The sequence below is a fragment of the Erythrolamprus reginae genome, chromosome 2, assembly GCF_031021105.1.
Source record: "Erythrolamprus reginae isolate rEryReg1 chromosome 2, rEryReg1.hap1, whole genome shotgun sequence".
Taxonomy (NCBI): Eukaryota; Metazoa; Chordata; class Lepidosauria; order Squamata; family Dipsadidae; genus Erythrolamprus; species Erythrolamprus reginae.
Window position 1 is genome coordinate 88,588,298 of NC_091951.1, and position 25,566 is coordinate 88,613,863.

Here is a 25,566-nt window from a genome sequence, read left to right on the forward strand (position 1 = left end):
GGAAAGAACTCTTCAGGTAACTTATCCAAAACAGCTACACTGGAAACAGATTCAACCACAGCAAACCACAAATTCTATGTTAAACCCAGTTGTTGATCACATGGTATGAGCTTCCATCTCCATGTTCATGTCTGGAAAGAATTTTTACAAACTACTTGGTGTCCAGAATTCCATAAATAAAAACAAATGCTAATTCCTCAGGTTTTGAGCTTCAAGGCCAGAACCATAATTTCACTTCTGCAACTGGACATCCAAAAACAAAATTCTCTTGCAAGGTAATCAAGGGAGAAAGGCATAATTACAACTTTAGAGGTTGGCTTATTTCTAACTGATAGGCCATATTTAAAGCAAACAAGCATGGATAGCGTAATGTGCCAATCTATTAATTATATGCTTTCCAAACACCCCTTGGCCGCATTACGAGGCCTCAAAAGTATTGCTAGACTTTTTTTAATTTCACAGCTCTCTTTTATTCAGCATTTGTATTAGTATCTTAAGAAGCACAAGATAAATGTGTACAATTTAGATCAGGGAAAAGTGGAATTTGGCTCTCAAGATGTCAGGTTATAATTCTCACCATTCATTATCAGTGGTTAATTATAGCCCAGGGCACTTGAAGGTTCTGGGACTAAAGACTTCAATGAGGCCTGGGTCCTAACATGGGTATTTTAGATGGAATATTTTTTTGAAAGTATCTTAGAAACATATAAACATAGAAGACTGAGGGCAGAAAAAGACCTCATGATCCATCTAGTCTGCCCTTATACTATTTTTTGTATTTTATCTTAGGATGGATATATGTTTATCCCAGGCATGTTTAAATTCAGTTACTATGGATTTACCAACCACGTCTGCTGGAAGTTTGTTCCAAGGATCTACTACTCTTTCAGTAAAAATAATATTTTCTCATGTTGCTTTTGATCTTTCCCCCAACTAACTTCAGATTGTGTCCCCTTGTTCTTGTGTTCACTTTCGTATTAAAAACACTTCCCTCCTGAACCTTATTTAACCCTTTGACATATTTAAATGTTTTGATCATGTCCCCCCTTTTCCTTCTGTCCTCCAGACTACACAGATTGAGTTCATTAAGTCTTTCCTGATAACTTTTATGCTTAAGACCTTCCACTGTTCTTGTAGCCCATCTTTCGACCCATTCAATTTTGTCAATATCTTTTTGTAGGTGAGGTCTCCAGAACTGAACACAGTATTCCAAATGTGGTCTCACCAGCGCTCTATATAGCGGGATCACAATCTCCCTCTTCCTGCTTGTTATACCTCTAGCTATGCAGCCAAGCAACCTACTTGCTTTTCCTACCGCCCGACCACACTGCTCACCCATTTTGAGACTGTCAGAAATCCCTACCCCTAAATCCTTCTCTTCTGAAGTTTTTGCTAACTCAGAACTGCCAATACAATACTCAGATTGAGGATTCCTTTTCCCCAAGTGAATTATTTTACATTTGGAAACATTAAACTGCAGTTTCCATTGCTTTGACCATTTATCTAGTAAAGCTAAATCATTTACCATATTACAGACGCCTCCAGGAATATCAACCCTATTGCACACTTTAGAGTCATAGGCAAATAGGCAAACCTTCCTTACCAAACCTTCCCCTATGTCACTCACAAATATATTAAAAAGAATAGGACTCAGAACAGACCCTTGTGGCACACCGCTTGTAACCTTTCTCTGCTCAGAATACTCACCATTAACAATAACTCTGATGTCTACGCTTCAGTCAGCTGCAAATCCACTGAACTATCCAGGGATTAAGTCCAATCTTCACTAATTTATCTTTCAGCTCTTTATGTGGAACCGTATCAAAGGCTTTGCTGAAGTCCAGATAGGCAATATCCACGGCACCACCTTGATCCAACACCTTTGTGACATAGTCAAAGAAATCAATGAGATTAGTCTGACATGATTTGCCTTCAGTAAAGCCATGCTGATTTGGGTCCAATAAGTTATTGTTTTTTAGGTGCTGATTTATCCTCTTTTTGAGTAGAGTCTCCATCATTTTAACTACAACTGATGTCAAGCTAACTGGCCTGTAGTTACCGGCTTCTTCTCTACTGCCCTTCTTGTGGATAGGCACAACCCTGGTCATTCTCCAATCCTCAGGAACATCTCCTGTTAACAGGAATTGGTTAAACAAATCAGTCAGGGGGGTAGCAATGACAGATCTGAGTTCTTTAAGAACTCTGGGGTGGATGCCATCTGGACCCATTGCCTTATTTATGTTTAATCGTTCAAGTTCTTCTAAGACATTAGCTTCTAAGATCACTGGAGCTGAATCCGTACAGCTGGAAGCAATGCTATATCCATCTATAGTATTATATTGTAAGGTGTCTTTTGAGAAAACTGAACAGAAGTAGCTATTGAAATGATCCACGATCTCCTTATTCCCATCAATCTTAGTACAGGATAGTCCTCGGTTTACGACTAAAATTGGGAATGGAACTTCCATTGCTAAGCAATTTGATTAAGTGAGCTGTTCCAGATTTTATGACCTTGTTGCTGCAGTCATCAGACGAAATCATCTTCCCCATTGACTTGCTTGTAGGAAGCTTCCTGGGAAAGCTGCAAGTGATGATCATGTGAACCCAGGCCACTACAATTGTCATAGATATTTTTTTAATTTTATTTTTAACTTGTCAAATTGTCACAAGAAGTGGAGTGCGAGTCTGATTTGTTCTTATCAGTACAGTAGTACCTCTAGATACGAGCTGCTCCACATGCGAATATTCCAAGTTCCCAGCCGCGACGCGAGTGAAATTTCTGTTCGACACCCGAGCTCAAATTCGGGATACGAGCCGAGCTTCCACTAGGTGGCGCAAGAATCTCCTTGCTTCCAGTTATCTCGGCGCAAAAAACAAAGTCTAAAGGCATTCGTTCGAGATGCGAGTTGATCAACTTACAAGCTCGGGTCTGGAACGAATTAAGCTCGTATGTCGAGGTACCACTGAACTTGTTCATTGGACTACATTGCTGGTAAGCTGTAGGTTCCTTCATCTGCCACTATTTTGTGGTAAGATGGTGGTTCTTCAGATGGTTCTGCTCCTGAAGAGAGTAGACTGAACCTCCCTGTAGCTGAATGATCTCAGGATGCTAAGAGTATAGCGCAGCGGTGTCAAAGTTGATTTCATTGAGGGACACATCAGGATTGTCCTCGGCCTTAGGGAGCATGGTGGGATGGCCAGCTCGACGCCATTTGTGTTGGGGGCACCTGTGGTGGCTTGAGCACTCTGCCAGAGAAAACAGAGTGGCCTTCCTGAACACCTCCTGTGTAAAAGAGTGCATGCTTGACAGTGGCTTGAATTTGCCCTCCGCGTATTTACTTACAACGAAATTAGAAGGCCAATTTCAGTCAAGTGCAGTTTTAACAATGCTCTTGCCTTTCCACAATGCATCTATTTCTGGAGGCTTATCTTATACTGCCAGCATGAACTTCTAAGCAGCCAAGTGGAACAGAGTTGTTTAACTCCCTGCAACCCTATCTCTGTCTATTGATAGTATGAAGGGTTGATAAGGACAGTCTGAAATCAAAGTGCAAATAGATTGAGCTGGGTAAAATTACTGAGCTGTTATTTGAAATATTGAACATTACAATTGAGTTTCCTGGTGTGGTTTACAGTTATGTGTTTCAGATCCTGTTTGTCAATAAGACGTGGGCCAGGAGGATTATAATCGGTGGAAGCATTCATTCTTTTGATTTTAGAATATCTGAATATAACTTTGTTTGTTTGTTCGTTTATTATTTGCATTTCTATGGCGGTCTTCTTCGTAGACCCAGGACAGCTTACAAAAGACATAAGAAACCTAATTCTTTAAAACTAATCTAAATTTTACCTAAGAACCCCGATTATTAAAAAATCAATCACTAAATGATCTGAAAGGAGAGCTTGTATGTAATAAGGAGTAACGTGTCCACATTTTGCTCTATGAGAGCAAATGAAATGAGCTGCCTGAAATGTAATAAAACATGAACATGTATAGTGTTTGTGCACAAGCACATAATTGAGCAGCACATAATATTTCTACTGGCCTTCTAGTACAATAGATTGCAGAGCATGAAGCCAGTGTTCAATCTCATCATTTGGAAACTGAAAGAGAATTTAAATATCTCACAGGTTTGAGTGAAGAAGATGAACTATTTAAAGCAGTGCTTCTCAATTATTTTCTGTTCTGCCTCTCCTAGGAAGAAGTAAACATTTCACGCCTTTCCCATTTCTCCAATCTGGGCCCCAATGGAATTTTAGTGTTAATATTTATTATTTTACTTGTTATAATCTGCAAGCAAACTGTTGGCTGAGGAAGGCTGCTCTACACACTTACCCGGGAGTAAGTCACACTGAACTCAGGAAAGACTTAATGAACTCAATCTGTATAGTCTGGAGGACAGAAGGGAAAGGGGGGACATGATCAAAACATTTTAATATGTTAAAGGGTTAAATAAGGTTCAGGAGGGAAGTGTTTTTAAGAGGAAAGTGAGCACAAGAACAAGGGGACACAATCTGAGGTTAGTTGGGGGAAAGATCAGAAGCAACATGAGAAAATATTGTTTTATTTATTTATTTATTATTTATTTATTTATTAGATTTGTATGCCGCCCTTCTCCGTAGACTCGGGGCGGCTCACAACAGCAATAGAACAATTCATAACAAATCTAATAATTTAAAAACATTTTTTTAAAAAACCATTATTAATCAGACATACATACAAACAAACCATACATAAATTGTATAGGCCCAGGGGAGATATCTCAATTCCCCCATGCCTGGCAGCAAAGGTGGGTTTTAAGGAGTTTATGGAAGGCAAGGAGGGTGAGGGCAGTTCTAATCTCCAGGGGGAGCTGGTTCCAGAGAGTCGGGGACACCACAGAGAAGGCTCTTCCCCTGGGACCCGCCAAACGACATTGTTTAGTCAATGGGACCCGGAGAAGGCCCACTCTGTGGGACCTAATCGGTCACTGGGATTCGTGCGGCAGAAGGAGGTCCCGGAGATATTCTGGTCCCATGCCATGAAGGAGTAGTAGATGCTTGGAACAAACTTCCAGGAGACGCAGTTGGTAAATCCTCAGTAAATAAATTTAAACATGCCTGGGATAAACATATATCCATCCTAAGATAAAATACAGGAAATAGTATAAGGGCAGAGTAGATGGATCATGAGGTCTTTTTCTGCCATCAATCTTCTATGTTTCTATGTTTTTATGAGCCTGTTTTAGATTAGGCAGGCATACGCTACCGTGATTAGGGCCCTCTTTTGACAAGGGCCAGGCAAACTTAATGCAGCTGATGTTTTGGGGTCGCTGGCCTGCCCCATAAGCGCCACCTCTGCTAGGGAGAGGTGGAAGGAGGCTTTAGGGTGCCATTCGAAGCTTTCATCCAGCTGCAGGGGATGCTGCTCCTTGTCCAGCAGAAGGTTTGCAACACTGTTCATGGCTACTGTGATGCCAGCCAAAACCAAGAAGAACCTACACAACTGCCACCCACCCCCACCCCCAGCCGCCTTCTCTTCCGGGCTCAGAGTAGCGTGCAACTGAAAAAACACTCCCCCTCTGGGGGAATTGTTCGAGACGGACCACACATGTTCCTTGGGGTAACACATGCCCGCCCGGCATTGCTCTATGCCCCTCCATGGAGTGGGGCGCCCCACTATTTGAGAAGCACTGATTTAAAGCAACCTCTTAGAAAAAAATAATAGAGAATGCTTACACCTTGGTGATTCCCCCCTCCACGTCCCCCCTGGCAATACACACAGCACCATGACCAGGTTAGGGAGTTAACTGCAGTCAGGACAAGCAAGCTAAAAACTGAAATCCGAAATATCGTATTATAATAATCTACTTGGGAGTGTCCTTTATTGTGTAAACTCTTTGGTAATTTGCTTTGTGCTTGGATTAAATGCAGAAAAATGCAAAACTCAGGAGGAAACTTCCAAGTGACCTTTTCAGAAGTATAGCAAGAAATACAATAACAAGGTCAATGAATTTGGTTATCTGCAACAATATAGTAAGTTTAAACAAATTCTAAAGCACTCTGATAAATGAGGCAAGTATCAGGATAAGTCAGATGATAAACTGTAGGACGTATTAATTTAGATTTATTTATTTCAAGTAAACAATTTCTCACTGGAAACTTTTCAGCTGAAAACAAGTTCAAGACAAGTCATGGGTTATAATCTTTAAATAATTCTAAAAAACAGAGAAGCTTCAGAAGCTTCTGGATTTCTTTAATTTTCAGCAAAATAGTTCTGAATGGAATGTTTGGAAAGGGAAATTGTGAAATCAATGAGTCATTGTTTCCATTCTAGCCATTATTTGCATACCATGGTCAGTGGATACCAATAAACTGTTTACAGATGTAATGGCTGTTCATTTTGAATAGTTATTTTGCATGTTCCAGTGTTCAAAATATGTGTTTATGTGAACTGTTTGGCTAAGAGTTAAACAAATAGGACTAAATTATAGCATCCAGATTCTACAACTGCTAGATTTAGAACAGTGTAAGAAGTTCTGACTATTTCCACCTTTTTAGTTTAAGAGGAAATACAGAATGGGCTTTTTTTTTTCTTTTTGCCACTCACATAAGGTTTTAGCCAGCCTCTGCCTCTTAATTATATTTTCCCTTCATAACTCTAGTCATTTTCTTAAATAACAAAACTTACCCCATTTTGGAAGATGTGCTCCATGTACCATTCAAAATAGCATTAGTAGGGAAATTTGTAGCCAACTTTAATCACAACTTATCCAGGACTTAACATGCTCTTAAAGGTACAGAGCTCTGGCAGAGCTACAGGGAAATCCACCACACAATGGGGTAAACCGAAATAATTGCCTATCCAATCATTTTAGCTAGTGGAACAAACACATTATCCTAAACACTATTGTAGGAGTTCATATTTTTTGGAGTAAAAATATTGGCAGGCTACTGAAAAGATTTTATGGAGCCCTTGGTGCTCTCAGAAATTTATCTCTTGATTTCACAACTTAGGGAAAATGAATCCTCAATCTGAGTATTGTATTGGCAGTTCTGTTAGCAAAAACATCAGCAGAGAAGGATTAAGGGTAGTGATTTCTGACAGTCTCGAAATGGGTGAACAGTGCGGTCAGGCAGTAGGGAAAACTAGTAGAATGCTTGGCTGCATAGCTAGAGGTATAATAAGCAGGAAGAGGGAGATTGTGATCCTGTTGTATAGAGACCACATTTGGAATATTGTGTTCAGTTCTGGAGACCTCACCTACAAAAAGATATTGACAAAATTGAACGGGTCCAAAGACGGGCTACAAGAATGGTGGAAGGTCTTAAGCATAAAACGTATCAGGAAAGACTTAATGAACTCAATCTGTATAGTCTGGAGGACAGAAGGGAAAGAGGGGACATGATTGAAACATTTAAATATGTTAAAGGGTTAAATAAGGTGCAGGAGAGAAGTGTTTTTAATAGGAAAGTGAACACAAGAACAAGGGGCCACAATCTGAGGTTAGTTGGGGGAAAGATCAGAAGCAACGTGAGAAAATATTATTTTACTGAAAGAGTAGTAGATCCTTGGAACAAATTTCAAACAGATGTGGTTGGTAAATCCACAGTAACTGAATTTAAACATGCCTGGGATAAATATATACCCATCCTAAGATAAAATACAGGAAATAGTATAAGGGCAGACTAGATGGACCATGTGGTCTTTTTCTGCCGTCAATCTTCTATGTTTCTGTGAAGATCAAGGAAGTTTCTGACCATGCAATTCTGGAATGTTTAATCAAAGTGAGCCTATCTGGAACTATTGTTACAAATAGCCCCCCCCCCCCCATCTGCTAGCATTGCCTTCAAGTAGAAAACAGAGGAAATGATTGAATCTAGAAGCACCTCTCCCCAAGTAATATTTTCCATGACACAGCACATCTGCAATTTTTTTCTGATAATTTTGTTCCTTTCCTTGAATTTTCAGAGACTAATTCATCCCATTATATATTTTGATCCACTTGTGCAAGAAAACTAATGCCACATATATAACCTCTTTTGCTAAGTTACACTAACTGTTAGAAGTTCCATTGGAGAATAATATTTATTTTATCAGTAGGCGCTTGTCAGAAATTCACCAGATGTATCTATGACAAGCACTTGTGTACTGATCATGAAATTGCTAGATTTTTGCCTGCATAATTACACAGGTGGAATTTGGGGGGAGGAAATTTCACAATAGGTGGAATTTGCAAAAAACTATCAGGTGCATCTCTGTCAACTGACTGGAGAAGTTGCTGCTCTTGAATTTTTGCCTGGAAATGATATTCCTCAGCCCAAATTGACCTGAAGGATTAATAGAAACAGGGTGTTAAGAATCGTGAAGTGTAAATCCCTTGGGGAGTACAAAACTGAACAAAGCCTTCATAGCTTTGTTGAACAGAATTTGAGGATTTAATTATATATTTCAATTTCCTGGATTGGTTTTTTTTTATTTTTTGAAGCATGTCCAGCATCCTCACAGCTTAAACTGTTTTTTTAAAAAAAACGAGGCTTGGCATCCTTTTGTGGTAAGGATCTTTTCTTAGCACTCTGCATAATGTCATAATCTACACCTGTATAAACAATATTTTTGTCAGAAAATACAGTGGCAACTCTACTTACGAACTTAATTCGTTCCGTGACCAGATTCTTAAGTAGAAAAATTTGTAAGAAGAAGCAATTTTCCCCATAGGAATCAATGTAAAAGCAAATAATCCCCTGCGATTGGGAAAACCACTGGGTGGGTGGAGGCCCTGTTTCCTCCCAGGAGATTCCTAGAGAGGCCCCATGGAGGCTTCTCCCTGCCTTTTCCAGCCCTGTTTCCCCCCAGGAGATTCCTAGAGAGGCCCCCACAGAGGCTTCTCTCTGTCTTTTCCGGTTACAGTTTCGGGGGCTCGGGTTTGTAAGTGAAAAATGGTTCTTGAGAAGAGGCAAAAAAATCTTGCACACCCGGTTCTTATCTAGAAAAGTTGGTAAGCAGAGGCGTTCTTAGGTAGAGATACCACTGTATTGGCTTCTCCCAGCAACATTTTGGCTTCTGGCAGAACTAGTGAACCTACATTAGAAGAGCTCTCAAAAATCAGTGGAAACTGAGAGCTTCTCCTCGTTTTGCATCTGAGCTACAGTGATCCATTGATGAAAAGTGCTGCTGTGAAAAATGCTGTTATTGTCTACATAATTCTGTTTGCCATTTTAGTTGGAAGTTAGCTTCACGCATGTAAGAAGGCAAAGAATTTAACATGAGTTCATTTTAAATTACAGAGCTTCCATGAATCTACTAGATAATATGCTGCTTAAGAGCAATTTTCAAAAATCTTTCTCATTTTCTGAAACCCTTCATTTAACAAAACATAACTCAAGAATTATGACTGCTTTATGCATGGAGGTTCAGCTGCAGGATGGTGGGATTCTGAATTACCGTAAATACTTTTGGAAGGTGGAACAGCCAGGAGAAAACTCAGTGTCAATATACCCGAAGGCAAGAATGCAGAGAGGTTACCATAGTAAATTACTGTATAAACAAAAAGTAAAGGAAAGAGACTAAAGGGAGGAAAATATATTAAGGCTTGATTTCTTATATTTTTTCTTCTATTCTGCAAACAATAATCTATTTCTATACATTAGAATGTCATACTACTTCACTAGTACAGAAAACTCTCATTTGAGGGATCTTTGGTGCTCTCTGAGCTTGCTAATACTGATGTTACCTAGTTTACGTTATAAAATGTCTGCAAGAAAATATCAACCTTGCTACACATATTCTCCTTTATTAATGCCTCATTTGTTTAACTACTCTCTTTCTCTCCATATATCTGTATCAGCTCCTGTCCTGAGACACCCTGCAATCTACGGAACACAAGATAATATTCAATAAAGAACTATTTTAGAGGCACAGAAGGAGCTGGAAGTTGGGCTTTGTTGAAAACCTCAAACTGGATCTTCCTTTCATAAGACTGCTAGCAATTAGAGCTCACATGAAAAAAGTGTCAACACAAGAAACAAAATATTTTAGTCCCATTGAAATGTGTCTAATTAAAATGAATATATGAATGGGAAAACAGCTCCATGAAATTTTGAGCTAGGACCAGTGACATTCAATTCAAGGATGTGAACATTTTTAATCTTAGCCAAATTAAAGTCATTTAAAAGCAATTCGTATTTTAAATGTCTGATTTATTACAAATAGCCACAAATATGCTAGCTTTTTTTTTTCTAAATGCATTTTCTTTATCAGGAGCAACAACATATAAAGGAATTCTTTTTTATTAAAAACAAAATCAAGGTTCTCAACAAAAAGATCACAGTACATTAATATTGTACAACAGCTATGGTGACGCAGTTACAAAAATTTGAAAAGGCACTTTAAAAGTTCACAAAAAAGGATAAACTAAAATATTTTCTTCGACAAAGAATGCAGCATTTTCGAGACACTACACGTGCCACTTGTTACAATCCTTCATACTTCATACAAGTATTGTGAATTGTAACAGGAACCATTTCTAGCAATAGAAATGCCATTAAAGAAATACCTTCTATTATAAATTTCTCATAAGCAAATACTTTTGGAGGAATTCTTTTATCAGTTGTTAATTACTGAAATCTTGCCAATGTTAACTGATTTCATACATTACAATGATTAGGAACTACTCTCAGCATATATAGCCTGAATAAGGAAACAGAGGCAGCGCTCAAGGCAAGCAAGTAAAACGGCCTTCAACAAAATAATACTATGATTCCACAATTACAGCATAGTGATAGAGAAGAGGTATTCTTTGTAAGATATATGTGGAAGTAAAAAACATAGGCTGAGTCTCATGCTGTCATAAAATCCAAAGTCTGCTGAAGTAAGGTATCTCTAATGGGTAGGAATAAAGGGGCAAACTCTTTCAGACTTACAGGTAATCCTTGTCTTACAACTGGTTGAGAGAAAAAAAGTCAGAAAATCACATGATGTTCTGTTTTATAATCATCACAACTTATGATCATAAATGGCAAACTTCATTATGGTTATAAGTTGAGCACCATCTGTATTTACAAAGAGTACAATTGCAGAGCGTAACACAAACTGCAGAAATCAACCATTTTCTCTTTCTAGGCACAAAGAAATATTCCATTCAGTGGTGGTATTCTACCGGTTCACATCGTTTGCGCTCTGCATGCGCAGAAGCACTGCGCTTGAGTGCCCTCCCATGTCCAAACCAGTAACGAAGGTAAATGAATACCACTACTGATTCCATTATCCGCATGTATAACTTATAATTTTCTGACAGCCCTTTGTTTTTTCTATAACATAATGTAGTCCACTTCTCTCAGATGAGTGCACTTTATCATGCTGGATTATCATTTGCAATTTATAATTTGTAGTATCGCCAGCAAACATAGCCATAAATCAACATTTCTCAAGATTAGTGGTATGGAAAAGACTGATACAAGCTATTAATGCAGAGGAGATACAGTATAACATTTTTCTGAAGAGAAATGTTCCCGTGTTAAGTTCATGGTAAAGTCCCCTACATATTAAATGAAAGCTCAACAGAATTCACTCTTAATTATTCTGCAAGTATTTTAAATATAAAAAGGGAACTGAAATTGGGAGTTAGAAAAGAAAAAGGTGACAGAAATATTCATCAAACACCAAGATTACAATTCTGTTAACTACAGAAAACTATTAGCAATTGGAGGGGAGGGGAGTCCCAAACTATATATCTCTTGGCAGGGTATTTCTGAACAGGGCCTACAGTTCTCAGAATGTATATAATCTCATGGTGTTGGCTGGTTTTATGTGCTGCATGGATTTATTTTGGGTGCTGAATCATTTTATTTGGAGCAAAGTTGTTTTCTTTTGGATTGCTTTAGCTATGCAGAGATTGGGAACATCTCTATCCTGGGGTGTTAGCCTAGGGTTAGGCTGGCTTTCCTTATCAAATTACTTCCATATTACTATGTAAAGAATTTTGAAATGTTTCCATTTTCATACAAGTCTCTAGGATGGAAAATGTAATACAGATAATGTTTATTTCAAGACAGACATTCATCTCCCCCCCCCCCTCTCTCAAGTAGTTGAAAAATTAGCGTACTTTCAATTGAGAAATGGATTTATACTGAAACGGCAGGAAAAATGCATTTAAAATAAAACATTACTGTGATATTTCCTCCTTCTAATAATATATTCGGGCTGGTGAGATTCTAATCAAAATACCACCTTATCAAAACGATATACACCTTGAGGAAACTGTCAGTTGGGTTAGAAAAATGGTCAATGTGGAGAGGAATGAAATATCTCATTTACACAGCCTAGAGTAGGACTATGTAATTTAACATCCCTTCAGCTGAATTTAAATTCCCAGCAGCCTCTGGATGCTAAAGGCAAGGGATTCTGGGAATTACAGATAAAAGTATGGTAGTAGGAGGTCACCACCTTATTTATCTTTGTTTGGTCCTGGTCCCAGTCTTCTTTTTTATAAGAGCACAACATGCTGTAATATTTTGTTACAGAACACAGAAAGCTGATAAATGATCCCATTCAACAATCTCCATGCAACAGATAATAAAAAAGGCATTCTTTTGTATAGTGAGAAACCTCCAGTGAAATTCAAATATTTGCACTGTGATACTGAAAGACTATGCAACTGCTGCGTAATGGACAAAAACAAGGGGACTATTGACCAACATGCCCCATTTCTTGCTAAACAGCTATTTCCCTATTACTCAGAAAACATAGTTCTTTTCACATCAGATGTTACTCTTCCGTAATAAGTTGGAAAGAGATTAGCCCATTTGAAATTGATTTTAATGAAATAATGCCAAAATAATCCCTCAAATGCTTGTCTCCATTTAATCCAATTATATTCATGATGTTTACCTTTTAAGTTTTTTCACACACCCCTCTTTTATTTTTTACAAAAAACTCATCTTTAAATTGCTTGAATTTCTTGCACTTCTCAATGCACTGTAAATAAAATTGTCTAAAGTGTGACCCACCCCTCCAAATAGATATATCAGAATATCATCTTCGGAAAGAACGCCACGTGAAAAAAGGCAATTTGAAGAGGCTTCCAGACAGGCAAACCAAAAGCAAAAGTCCATTTAATAGGTAGCCTTTGGAGGATCCATATATGCTGGATTATAAGGGGGTTGAGCTGGAGGAGCTGAGACACCAACTGCAAAAGAAACAAACAAACAAACAAACAAAAACAGGTTAGCAGCTGACTCGATCTTTTCATATTTATTTCTGCATATTTCTTAGAATTTCATCAGAAGTGCTAGTGTCCACAATTACAGTAATTATGAAATCAAGAAAGATCTTCAGCTTGATCTGTAAATTCTGAAAATTAAATTGCAGAATTAAGCATATCATAGTGAATTAATGTCCACGGGGAACCTTTGTTCTTCCATGATAGAAAACAATACAAACACCTTACTTGGAGTGCTCTGTAAGATGTCAGCATGGAAGCCTTATTCCTATACTAGAAAAAGAAGCCTTCCTTGTTGCACCAAAATGTCTCCTTAATCTAGATCTCCTTCTCTATTGATTATTGAATGGATTGCCTGATGCTTATAGAACAACATTCCTTCTATAGAGGTAGTCCTTGAATTACATTTGTTTAACTACTATTTGAAGTTGTAACAGCACTGAAAAAAATAACTTACAACCAGCCCTTGAATTTATGACTATCACAGCATATCCATGTTTACACAATCAAAATTTGGACATTTGGCAATTGGCATGTATTTATAACGGTTGCAGCATCCTGGGGGTCATATGACCACCATTTGTGACCTTCTCAGCCAGCTTTCCACAGGGAAATCAATGGGAGAAAACATTCACTTAACAAATGGAGTGATACACTTAACAACTGTGTCAAAAAGGTCATAAATGTGGATATGACTCACCTAACAATCACATTGCTTAGTAATGGAAATTATGGCCCCAGCTGTGGTTGTAAGTTGAAGACAAACTTGTACCTGAAAAGTTAGATTATTACTTCTTTCTTTTCCACAACATCTGTATTACCCTATAAAGATTTCCAGGTAAAGTGACATGTCACTACTTTCCTGATAAACATGGTGTAGGAAATGACATTGTTAAAAAGGTAAAGATCCACCTCACACATACGTGCTAGTTGTTCTCGACTCTAGGGGGTAGTGCTCATCTCCGTTTCTAAGCCGAATAGCCAGCGCTGTCTGGTGACGATGAGTCATGTGGCCGGCATGATTAGATGCCGAAGACACACAGAACGCTGTACACTGTTATACCTTCCCACCAAGGCGGTCCCTATTTTTCCACTTGCATTTTTACATGCTTTCGGACAGCTAGGTTGGCAGAAGGCGGGGCAAGTAACGGGAGCTCACTCCATTACGGGGCGCTAGGGATTCAAAGTGCCGAACTGCCGACCTTGTCTGATCATCAAGCTCAGCATCTTAGCCACTGAGCCACCATGTTCTCAATGACATTGTTAGGCCTCTTCAAATCCTTGAAGGAGGGATGCGCTTTGATGAAAGACAAACAAAGCACCTCCTTGAAGATCTTTCATGAAGGAAAGTTTGCTCTATGGGAAAAGAGTAAGAGAAGACATCCTCTGCAGTGCTGGTCAAAGTCCTCCTAGATTGGGATGTCTCAGCAAACACTGTAGGAAAACTATGGAGTGCACCACACCCATCCTGTAGCATGAGTCAAAGCAATCTGCCCTAAAGCCCCCTTCTCATAAATCAAGGCTCTTCCAAGCAGAGAAGCTTCAGTGTCTGCTTAATTCTGCACCTCAGGTTGAAGTCATCAAACCTGGAAGCATTTCGGCTACTACTTTCTTTCTTTCTTTCTTTCTTTCTTTCTTTCTTTCTTTCTTTCTCTATCTATCTATCTATCTATCTATCTATCTATCTATCTATCTATCTATCTATCTATCTATCTATCTATCTATCTATCTATCTATCTATTTATTTTTGGAGTTGAAAGGGACCATGAAGGCCATCAAGTTCAACCCCCTGCCCAAGCAGGAACCCTATAGTACACCAAGTGGCAGTTCAATCTTCTCTTTAAAATGTCCAGAGTGTTGGAGTTCACAACGTCCGCTGGTAGGTTGTTCCATTGGTTGATCGCTCTGACCGTCAGGAAGTTCCTCATCTCCATGTTGAATCTCTCCTTGGTCAGCTTCCAGCCATTGTTCCTCGTACAGCCCTCTGGTGCCCTGAAAAATAAAGTGATCCCCTCCTCTCTGTGACATCCCCTCGTATACTTGTAGACTGCTATCATGTCCGCTCTGGCCCTCCTTTTCTCCAGGCTATCCATGCCCAGTTTCCTCAGTCTCTCTTCGTAAGTCTTGGTTTCCAATCCCTTAATCATCTTGGTTGCTCTTTTTTGCACCTTCTCCAGAGTTTCAATGTCTCTTTTGAAGTGTGGTGACCAGAACTGAATACAGTACTCCAGGTGTGATCGGACCAGGGCGTAGTAGAGTGGTATTAAGACTTCCCTGGTCTTGGAGTGTATTCCCCTGTTGATGCAGCTTAGGATTGTGTTGGCTTTTTTAGCTGCTGCTGCACATTGTTGGCTCATGTTTAGTTGACTGTCCACCAAGACTCCGAGGTCTCTTTCGCAGTCGCTACTGCTAAGAGGGGTTTCTACCAGGTTGTATGTGTGTCCAGGGTTTTTTTGTGCCTAGGTGAAGGACTTTGCTCTTGTCGATGTTAAACATCATTTTGTTGGTGTGGGCCCACTGTGTTAGTCTGTCTAGGTACTGAGGCAAATGAAATTTCTAGCACAGTGTGGTTCACTGCTCAGCTGTGTTCTTTAGGAAAGGTGACCACCAGTGGAATAAAATCATCAAAAAAGGGATTTCAACCAGATAGCCTCAGAAGAATTTACACAGAAGTGATAGTTTATTTGTATTAAAGAAGCCGAGTTCACCAAGATAGCAAACATGGATTTATAATTTGAGGCTAGGCATATTTTGAAACGAAAGGTTACTGTGGGCTACTATTCGTTATCTTTTCTTTCTAGCAGTTTCAGGACATCTCTCCCCTCTTCTTTTCTTACCTGGCACTGTTTCCTGGTATGGCGGTGGCCTCATAGGCTGCGTAGGATAGGGAGGAGGATATTGGGTTGGGTAGGATCCTGCTGGCATTCCCGGCTGGGGCTGCACTGGCAGTGGATTGTATCCTTGGTATGCTCCTCCAGCATAAGTAACTGGTACCCCAGACTGCTGAGGGTAAGGCATCTGCACCACAGTTGTGGCTGTGGTCACAACAGCTGTAAAACAGAAGAAGGGTATTTAGGAAGGAATAAGCACAGGAATGTGGTCGTTAGGAGTCAGGGTATCTGTGTACTTAGTAGGAGTAGAAAATGCCTTCAAGTTACACAATCAATTGATCTCACAGTGTAATGGGTATACAGTGTTCCCTCGATTTTCACGGGTTCGAACTTCGCGAATAGCCTATACCATGTTTTTTCAAAAAATATTAATTAAAAAATACTTCGCGGGTTTTTTTCTTTACCACGGTTTTTCCCGCCCGATGACGTCATACGTCATTGCCAAACTTTCGTCTGCCATTGCGGATTGGCCGAAATCTTGGCCAATCAGCATTTTTATCGCAAAAAAAAAAAATTATTGTTAATAATTATGTTGATAAATATCAGGATCACTAAGTGTCTTATTCAATTGTGAGTACCAGTAATAATGGTGAGTAAATGGTTAAGGGAATGGGAAATGGTAATTTAGGGGTTTAAAGTGTTAAGGGAAGGCTTGTGATACTCTTCATAGCCAAAAATGGTGTATTTACTTTCGCATCTCTACTTCGCGGAAATTCAACTTTCGTGGGCGGTCTCAGAACGCATCCCCTGCAAAAATCGAGGGAACACTGCATAGGAAAACCTTTGGAGATAGGGTGAAGCAATGATACTTACAGAATGATCAGATAAGTGGCAGCATAGCCTGCAGCTGGATAGTGGGCAGAGCAAGAAGCTCAGAAGCGATTGTCTAAATTTTTTTCAGACAGCAGAATTTTACTTTTAGACTTTCACATTTTTGTTGTTTCTTTACAATAAAGTAGAAGCGGCTTCTCTAGTTATGTTTTCCTGTCTGGTTTATCTGGTAAGGCTGACTCAGGACAGGAAACAAATTCAACTCTTGTGCTGGTTTTGTAATTTGGCAACTGTTTTTCAAATATATTTTGAGACTTCCTCCATAGGCATGAGGTAGAAAAAAAATTATTCTTCCCACCAGAAAAGTTATTTCTACTAGAAGACACACCAAGAGAAGATTCTGGTCTTCTGGTATCTTATGTCCCATGTCTGCTGATCTGCCAAGATACTTAGAAGCTGTAAGCCAACATTACCATCTTCATTTAAGAGCCAGGGTAGTGCAGTGGTTAGAGTGCAGCACTACAGGCTACTTCAGCTAACTGCTAGCTGTAGTTCAGCAGTTCAAATCTCACCAACAGCTCAAGGTTGACCCATCCTTCCATCCTTCCGAGGTGGGTAAAATGAGGACCCAGATTGTTGGGAGCAATATGCTGATTCTGTAAACCGCTTAGAGAGGGCTGTAAAGGTACTATGAAATGGTATATAAGTCTAAATTTATTTATTTATTTATTTGATTTATATATGCCGCCCCTCTCCAAGGACTCGGGCGGCTTACAACATATAAAAAACAACAAATACAATAGGTAAATCCAATTGAGTTAAAAACTAAACAAACAATCTAAAATCCCCAGCTGTGTTAAAAATCAGTCATATCCATTCAAACAACAGCAATACAAACATTCGTTGGCCAGGGGGCTGAGGTCTTATCGCCCCAAGCCAGGTGGCATAAATGAGTCTTAAGACTCTTGTGAAAGGTGAGGAGGATGGGGGCAGTGCAAATCTCTGGGGGGAGCTGATCCCAGAGGGACGGAGCCTCCACAGAGAAGGCTCTTCCCCTAGGCCCCAAACGACATTGCCTAGCTGACAGGACCTGGAAAAGGCCGACTTTGTGGGACCTAACCAGTCGCTGGGACTCATGCGGCAGAAAGCGGTGTCGCAAGTAAATGCTATTGCTATTTAGGCATGTCAAGACTACAGTGACCAGAATTCCCTGCAGGTATGATCACTGAAATCTCCTAGCTTCTGGAGCTTGCTAAAAATTATAATCCTAGGATCTAGATTAAGTAAAGATACCTGACACAGTAAGGCTTAACTCCCTTAGGTTTGTCACATGGGCAGATAGCCAAAAGGAAACCACATCTCCGATGACTGAGGCAGTATTTATTTTTATTTTATTTTATTTTATTTTATTTTATTTTATTTTTTATTTTATTTATTTTATTTTATTTTATTTTTTTTTATTTTTTTTTATTATTTATGTATATGCTGCTCTCTCCGAAAGGGACTCAGAGCGGCTAAGAGCAGACATAAACATAACAGCAATATAATTCCTTGTTGAGCCTCTGGTCTAATGCTAGTTACGTTTCAAACAAGTGACTTTTCACCTATTTTAAAAGCAGCACTTCTGGGAGGCGTTCTGCTGTGTCTGACACCCCCCCCCCCCCCAAAGTGAGGCTCAACAACATCACTCATAGTTTCCTTCAAACAGAGCAACATTTGAGCCAGGGAGGATACTTACGCTGTGGTCTCCTTCGGCAGGCTTTATACAGGCAGCAACAGGAGCAGGTGAAGCAGAGAATGATGCCTACTACAAACACGACGAAAATGGAAATGCCAATTGCTATAAACGTCCCGCTGAAAAACATTGAGAATGTCTTGAGTTAAAGGCTTTAGAAAAGGATACATCTCCACAAAGAACATTTTGCTATTCTAAATGCAAACAAAAAATGGAAAACATGTCAGGCTGGGATCGAAATGCAAGATTTGTGCATGGGTAATCTCCCATCAACTCAAATTTTCAGAGGGGTAGTTTTATTTTTATTTATTTTTATTTATTTATTTATTAGATTTGTATGCCGCCCCTCTCCGTAGACTCGTTTTATTAATTTACTGTCACGAATAAGGAAATAATAATAATCAAGGAAGCAGGCCCAAAGAAAACAAAAGGAGTTTCACTTCTTTTAAAAGTACGGTATATCCCACAGACGCCAAGCATGTAAAAAAGTGAAAAAGAGATGAGGCTCGTCTGTATAATCATATTCACCATTTTGACTTCTTTTTACACTCTTTTTTTTACTTCTTGTCAACTGATTCATCAATTGACAACATCAATCCAGATGTTGCAGACTACAAATCTGACCACCCCAGGCACTGCACACTTACAAGACATGCTGCCCCAAACAACTGGACATTACACGGTTGTCACCTCGGCTATGAGTTTCCTCAGAATAAGCCTTACATAGTCACATTTATTATGTTAAATCTAGACAATATATCTTTTTCAGGTGACCACAAGAACCTTGGCTAGCTTAAATCCACGATGTTAACTTTGCAGAAAACAATAAAGAAGGATTTCACTTTGAGGCCTTTACATGCATGACAACTAAAAAATTAACAGAAATTCAAGGTTATGATTCAGAAATGCTTATTCACAAGGTAATATTTATGACTTTCCAAGTGTACAAGTGAATTGTAAACTCCATGGGCAAATAAAACCTTTAATGGTTTCATCCAGGTATTAATCTTAATCTTTACTATGTTATTTATTGATTAGATTTTATGCTGCATTTATAAGAAATTCAAGGCAGTGAACATTCCTAATACTCCTCTTTCCTCCTATTTTCCCTACAACAACAGCCCTGTGAGGTGAGCCAAGGGGAGTGAATAGCCCAAAATTACCCAGCAGGTTTTTGTGCTAGATGTAGCATGCAATTAAAAGCAAGCAGTATTTCAGTCTAATGTTTACAGGAATAGAATAGAACAGAACAGAACAGAACAGAACAGAACAGAATTCTTTATTGGCCAAGTGTGATTGGACACACAAGGAATTTGTTTTGGTGCATATGCTCTCAGTATACATAGAAGAAAAGATACATTTCTCAAGAATCATAAGGTACAATACTTAATGATTGTCATAGGGTTCAAATAAGCAATCAGGAAACACTTAATATGTTAACACTTAATAAGTATAATAAATTGCAAGGATACAAGCAGCAAGTTACAGTCAAGTGGGAGGCTAGAAAACAGGTGCGGCAACTAAAATCACCTAGTTTCTCACCTAGTACCTTAAACCAAGGGTCCCCAAACTTGGCCACTTTAAGAGTTGTGGACTTCAACTCCCAGAATCCTCCAGCCAGCAAAGCTGGCTGGAGAATTCTGGGAGTTCAAGTCCACAACTCTTAAAGTGGCCAAGTTTGGAGATCTCTGCCTTAAACACTACACTAAACTGCTGCATGCTTTTATATTGATCCTTTGCTTTTTGCATGTAAATGAAACTCTCTTGTCACTTTCCTTGGGAGACTGGGTTGTTGCTCAGACTTCATGCACTTTGCATTCAGACTGCATTGTTCCCATCGTCCCTTTTCACAGGCTGACTGCTCCTAGGCTGACTTGGCTCATGTTCATTTGATCTCTTAACCTCTTATGTGGTTACTTCAAAGAAAGCAAAGAAAGCCCTTCAAAGAAAGCAAAATCAAGGAACAGACATGGCAAGGATCCCGGAATTTCTCCTTCACTGTTGGGGTGAACATTAACTAAATCTGGGAAGTTTGTCCAAAACTTTCATGGCCCTTTTTTTAAGGACAAGACTGTCAAGGGAGAGCTATTCTGTCTCGAGTCCCTTCGGTCGGTCACCTTCTACTGTCCTAGAGCAACCATTGTCTCCCCCCACCCCTCGTGCTCAAAATCAGAGCTAGATTTTTATATAAAATTACTTAACCTGCAAAATATTTGCATATGGTTTTTGCATTGTTGACAAATCCTTCAGCAAGGACATCTTATAAAAAGCTAAGGCAATGGAGAAAAGTAAGGTCAGAGGCTTGGCTTGGATTTTTATTCCATATGTACTTCAGTATAAATTTAATAAACATATAGATATGAATGGCTTTTGAGTGTGACATTGGTTTGTAAGTACAGGAAGCATTCTTTGGGGATAATGGTTCTCCAAAATCTAATTTTCTCATGTTCTATTCTACAATGGAAATACTACTACTATAATGTTACCTTTAAGAAATTCAGAGCTAACTGCTTATTTCACAATAAATAATAATGTCATGTGGTCCTCAGTCTGCGTTTGAGGCATGCTTGGTATTTTTCTTCCGTGGGAGCAATATTTATACTGCCAACGCTAGATGATTCTAGGATACCGTATCTAGAACTAGTTCCAAATCATTTGTGAGATCAGGAGAGATATTTATGGCTCTTTTCCCACCCACCCTTAGGGTTTAGTTAACCAATAATTTAATATTTAAAAAACTTAATCTATTCTAAGTTCAGAACTTGTGATTGTAAACACCTTTATCCATGCTATGCAGAGACAAAGGAGAACATCTTGTCATGATAAATCTCATGATAAACCAGAGTAACATGACTGACCTAAATCAATGAGGTGAGTTAATGATTACTTTTATATGGAATGGGCAAACACCAAAGAGATCTCCTACAGCTTTTAAATGATGGTGGTATTTTCAATTTTCCAGATTTTAATCTGCATCATGTGATATACTTATTCAGATCAGTACCAAGTAATGGCATGACAATGTTGACAACAATAACATTATCAGAATGAAAATCAAAGTTATACTTTTGTGCCTTGCTGGATAGTATCCTTAACCCTTTGAAATCCTTGCAAATTCTTGGCTGCAACTATAGAGATCCATCCACATTCTCAGCCATCCAGGTCATAGTTGCCCCAAAGATGCTTTTTCAGGAGGCATTTGGACTTTTTATTTTCTTTGAAGAAAAGGGGGGGAAAGTGGGAGGGGGGGGAGAGGAGAAAGTCCAGTTGCCTCCTAAAAAAGCATTTTTGGGACAACCATGACCTGAATGACTGAGAATCTCTATGGACTTAGCTATCCAATTTGAGATGAACATCCTTTGAAAGGTGTGGAAGTATGAATGGATTTCCGGAGGAGGGGGGGAAATGCAGACTACAAGAACCAGGAGCACAACTCAAGTGACCCTGAGGATACAGATAACCTCCAACTACTTCAGCCCTCTAAAAGGATGCAAATGACCAATTGTCTGCAAGGAATATAAATCCTTCCATTCCCCACTCGGTGCAGCTAGGCTGCGGGACCTTCGACATAGGCAGAGCAGAGAAAGAGTGTGAATGTGTGATACAGCCAGTAATGACACAGACTTAGTATGATAAACAAGTATTATTGACATATACAGTAATACCTCGTCATACAAACCTAATTGGTTCCAGAAGGAGGTTCATAAGGCGAAAAGTTCGTAACACGAAACAATGTTTCCCATAGGAAACAATGTAAAAGCGATTAATGTGTGCAAGGAGGGGGGGAAACCCGCAAAATGGCGCTCCACTGGGTGCCCGGCTGTCACCTTTTAAAACAGCCGGGGGGCTTCTCGGCATTCTCCCGAACCCGAACTTTTGCCGAACCTTTGGGGTTCCGGTTCGGGAGGCCGCCGAGAATCGCCACCGCCCACCTGTCACCTTCTGAAACAGCCGGGGGGCTTCTCGGCAGCCTCCGGAACCCGAACCCTAACCCGAACTTTTGCCGAACCTCCGGGTTCAGCATTCGGGAGAACGCCGAGAAGCCCCCCAGCTGTTTCAGAAGGTGACAGGCAGGTGGCGGCGCTTCTCGGCGGCCTCCCGAACCCAAAATGTTCGGCAAAAGTTCAGGTTCGGGTTCCGGAGGCCGCCGAGAAGCGCCCGGCTGTTTCAGAAGGTTACAGCCGGCCGGTGCCACCCAACGGAGCGCCGTTTTTGCGATCAGTGGTGGCATTTTCGGCCGATCTGGAGCCTGAAACGGAGGTGGGGAATCCCAATAGGGAATTCCATGGGCGGAGCTTTGACATCACGAAGACGTCCTTCCTGGTTGGCCGAAACGTGGCCTCCAGGAAGGACGTCTTTGTGACGTCAAAGCTCCACCCATGGAATTCCCTATTGGGATTCCCCACCTCCGTTTCAGCCTCCAGATCGGCTGAAAATGCCGCCACCGATCGTAAAAAAACGGCGCTCTGCCGGGCACCGCCACCTGCCTGTCACCTTCTGAAACAGCCGGGCGCTTCTCGGCGGCCTCCGGAACCCGAACCTGAACCCGAACGTTTGCCAAACCTCCGGGTTCAGTGTTTGGGAGAACGCCGAGAAGCCCCCTAGCTGTTTCAGAAGGTGACAGGCGGGTGGCGGGTCTTCTCGGCGGCCTCCCGAACCCCAAATGTTCGGCAAAAGTTCAGGTTCGGGTTCGGGAGAATGCCGAGAAGCCCCCTGGCTGTTTCAAAAGGTGACAGCCAGGTGGCGATGCCCAGCGGAGTGCCATTTTGCGATCTGCAGTGGGTTTGTAAGTCGAAAAAAGTTCGTATGAAGAGGCAAAAAATTTCTGAACCCCGGGTTCGTATCTCGAAATGTTCGTATCACGGGGGGTTCGTATCACAAGGTACCACTGTATACATATTTACAAGCACAAAGCAGAAATAATCAACAAACCGCACATAGCAGCACCAAGCAGAATACACTCCCCCACAAGGTAAAGGCAAAAAGGTGAATGAGCTATCCAGCGTCATCAATAGCCAAAGAGATATTACAACTGTAAAAATACAACCTACAATTGGTAGTTTAACATACATGGCAACCCCAGAATATCGGTATGTACCATGTACTAACACCCACCATCCAGTCAGAGCTGAAGAAACTTCTTGGATGAAAAGCTAAATGTCTTCAAAGAAAAAATAAGTGGAGTTGCCTCCTGAAAAATCACCTTTGGGACAACTATAGAGGGAATTTAGTACTATTACCAACCTTTAAAATAATTTTATTTATTTATTTATTTATTCATTCATTCATTTAATTGGATTTGTAAACCGCCCCTCTCCAAGGACTCGGGGCGGGTCACAGCATATATAAAAACAGAACAATAATATAAATCCAATTAATACTATACTATAATTAGACATAGTAGTGGTGAAATTCAACAGGTTCTGACAGGTTCTAGAGAACCAGTAGTGGAAATTTTGAGTAGTTCAGAGAACTGGCAAATACCACCTCTGGCTGGCCCCAGAGTGGGTTGGAAATGGAGATTTTGCAATATCCTTCCCCCAGGAGTGAGGAGGGAATGGGGATTTTGAGATATCCTTCCCCTGCCACGCCCACCAAGTCACACCTACAGAATCAGTAGGGAAAATTTTTGAATTTCACTCCTGAGACAAGCGGTATTTTGGATTGTATTGGGCTAGAAATTAAATGAGACATTGTGATCTAGAACAAGCACATTTAAATTGACATGAAAAATATTTGTGGTGACGGTGGTGCAGAATAAGTGGGAGCAGTTATAATTAAACGCCTTGAAATTTTCAAAAGAAATATGATTTACTTAAAGCCAGTTTAGTATGCTGAAATTATTAAACTACAAACTAGGAGGAACCAGGAAATTGTGATTCTAGTCATGCCTTTGGCAAGAAGCCAACTAAGATACTTTTTCTCTATTCTGGGAAAGAGGCTATGACAAACATTTTCCAAAAATCTTGCCAAGAAAATGGCATGGACTAGTCTAGGCATCCATCAGGAATGAAGACTAACTTGAAGATATACACACAAGTAAAAGCAAATAATGATATATAGTACCAAATACAGTGATCCCTCGAGTTTCGCGTTCTCGATCTTCGCGAAACGCTATATCGCGATTTTTAAAAAAATATTAATTTAAAAAAAACCACTTCCGCGTTTGGCTTCGGGAGTTAGCTGGGAAGCGGCGTGGCTGTTTTAAAAGGTCGCAGCCGGCCTGGGGGGCTTCCCAGCACCCCCCGAACCCCCAACCCGGGTTCGGGGGGGTGCTGGGAAGCCCCCCAGGCTGGCTGCGACCTTTTAAAACAGCCGCGCCGCTTCCCAGCTGAGTCCTGAAGCCAAACGCCAAAAGCGAACTTCCGCGTTTGGCTTCAGGACTCAGCTGGGAAGCGGCGCGGCTGTTTTAAAAGGTCGCAGCCGGCCTGGGGGGCTTCCCAGCACCCCCCCGAACCCGGGTAGCCGGGCGAGCAGCGAGCGAAGGGCGGGTGGCTGGGCGAAGGGCGGGCGAGCGGCGAAGGGCGGGCGAGCGGGTGCTGCAATCTGTCGGCTTCCGCACTTTCGTCGCTCCCCACCTCCACCATCTGCGCATGCGCGGCCATTAAAAAAGGGCGCGCATGCGCAGATGGTGTTTTTACTTCCGCAACCCTACATCGTGAAAAATCGATTATCGCGAGGGGTCTTGGAACGGAACCCTCGCGATAATCGAGGGATCACTGTATATACTATCTGGTCTACGGTGTGCTACATTACGATACCAAATTTATAAATGGGAGGCTGTGAAATGGTTATTTTGTATGTAAGGCAATGTATGTTTTTTCTTGAAGTTTTATTTTTATTTGTAATCCTGTTGGTTTTAGCTGTTTTAATTGTTTTAACTGCCATCCAACTTCACATTTGTGAGATGATTATATAGCTGTGATATAAATAAATAAATGATGACCTACCTACATACAACTAATGATTT

At 40.4% G+C, this 25,566-nt stretch overlaps 2 protein-coding genes across 2 annotated transcripts in view; one reads left to right on the forward strand and one right to left on the reverse strand.

Moving 5' to 3' along the window:
* ATRIP (ATR interacting protein) overlaps positions 1-10,155 on the forward strand; it is a 42,712-nt gene extending 32,557 nt beyond the window's left edge. The window contains exon 15 of the mRNA XM_070738615.1: positions 9,828-10,155. The gene's annotated coding sequence lies outside the window, so the exon portion shown is untranslated. The remainder of the gene's footprint in view (positions 1-9,827) is intronic.
* A 6-nt stretch (positions 10,156-10,161) lies between these two features.
* Positions 10,162-25,566, reverse strand: part of SHISA5 (shisa family member 5) — a 52,757-nt gene continuing 37,352 nt past the window's right edge. The window contains exons 4-6 of the mRNA XM_070738616.1: positions 18,600-18,715; positions 16,037-16,249; positions 10,162-13,166 (exon numbers count right to left, since the gene is read on the reverse strand). Coding sequence (XP_070594717.1) covers positions 13,093-13,166; positions 16,037-16,249; positions 18,600-18,715 — 403 coding nt within the window. The 3' untranslated portion in view covers positions 10,162-13,092. The remainder of the gene's footprint in view (positions 13,167-16,036; positions 16,250-18,599; positions 18,716-25,566) is intronic.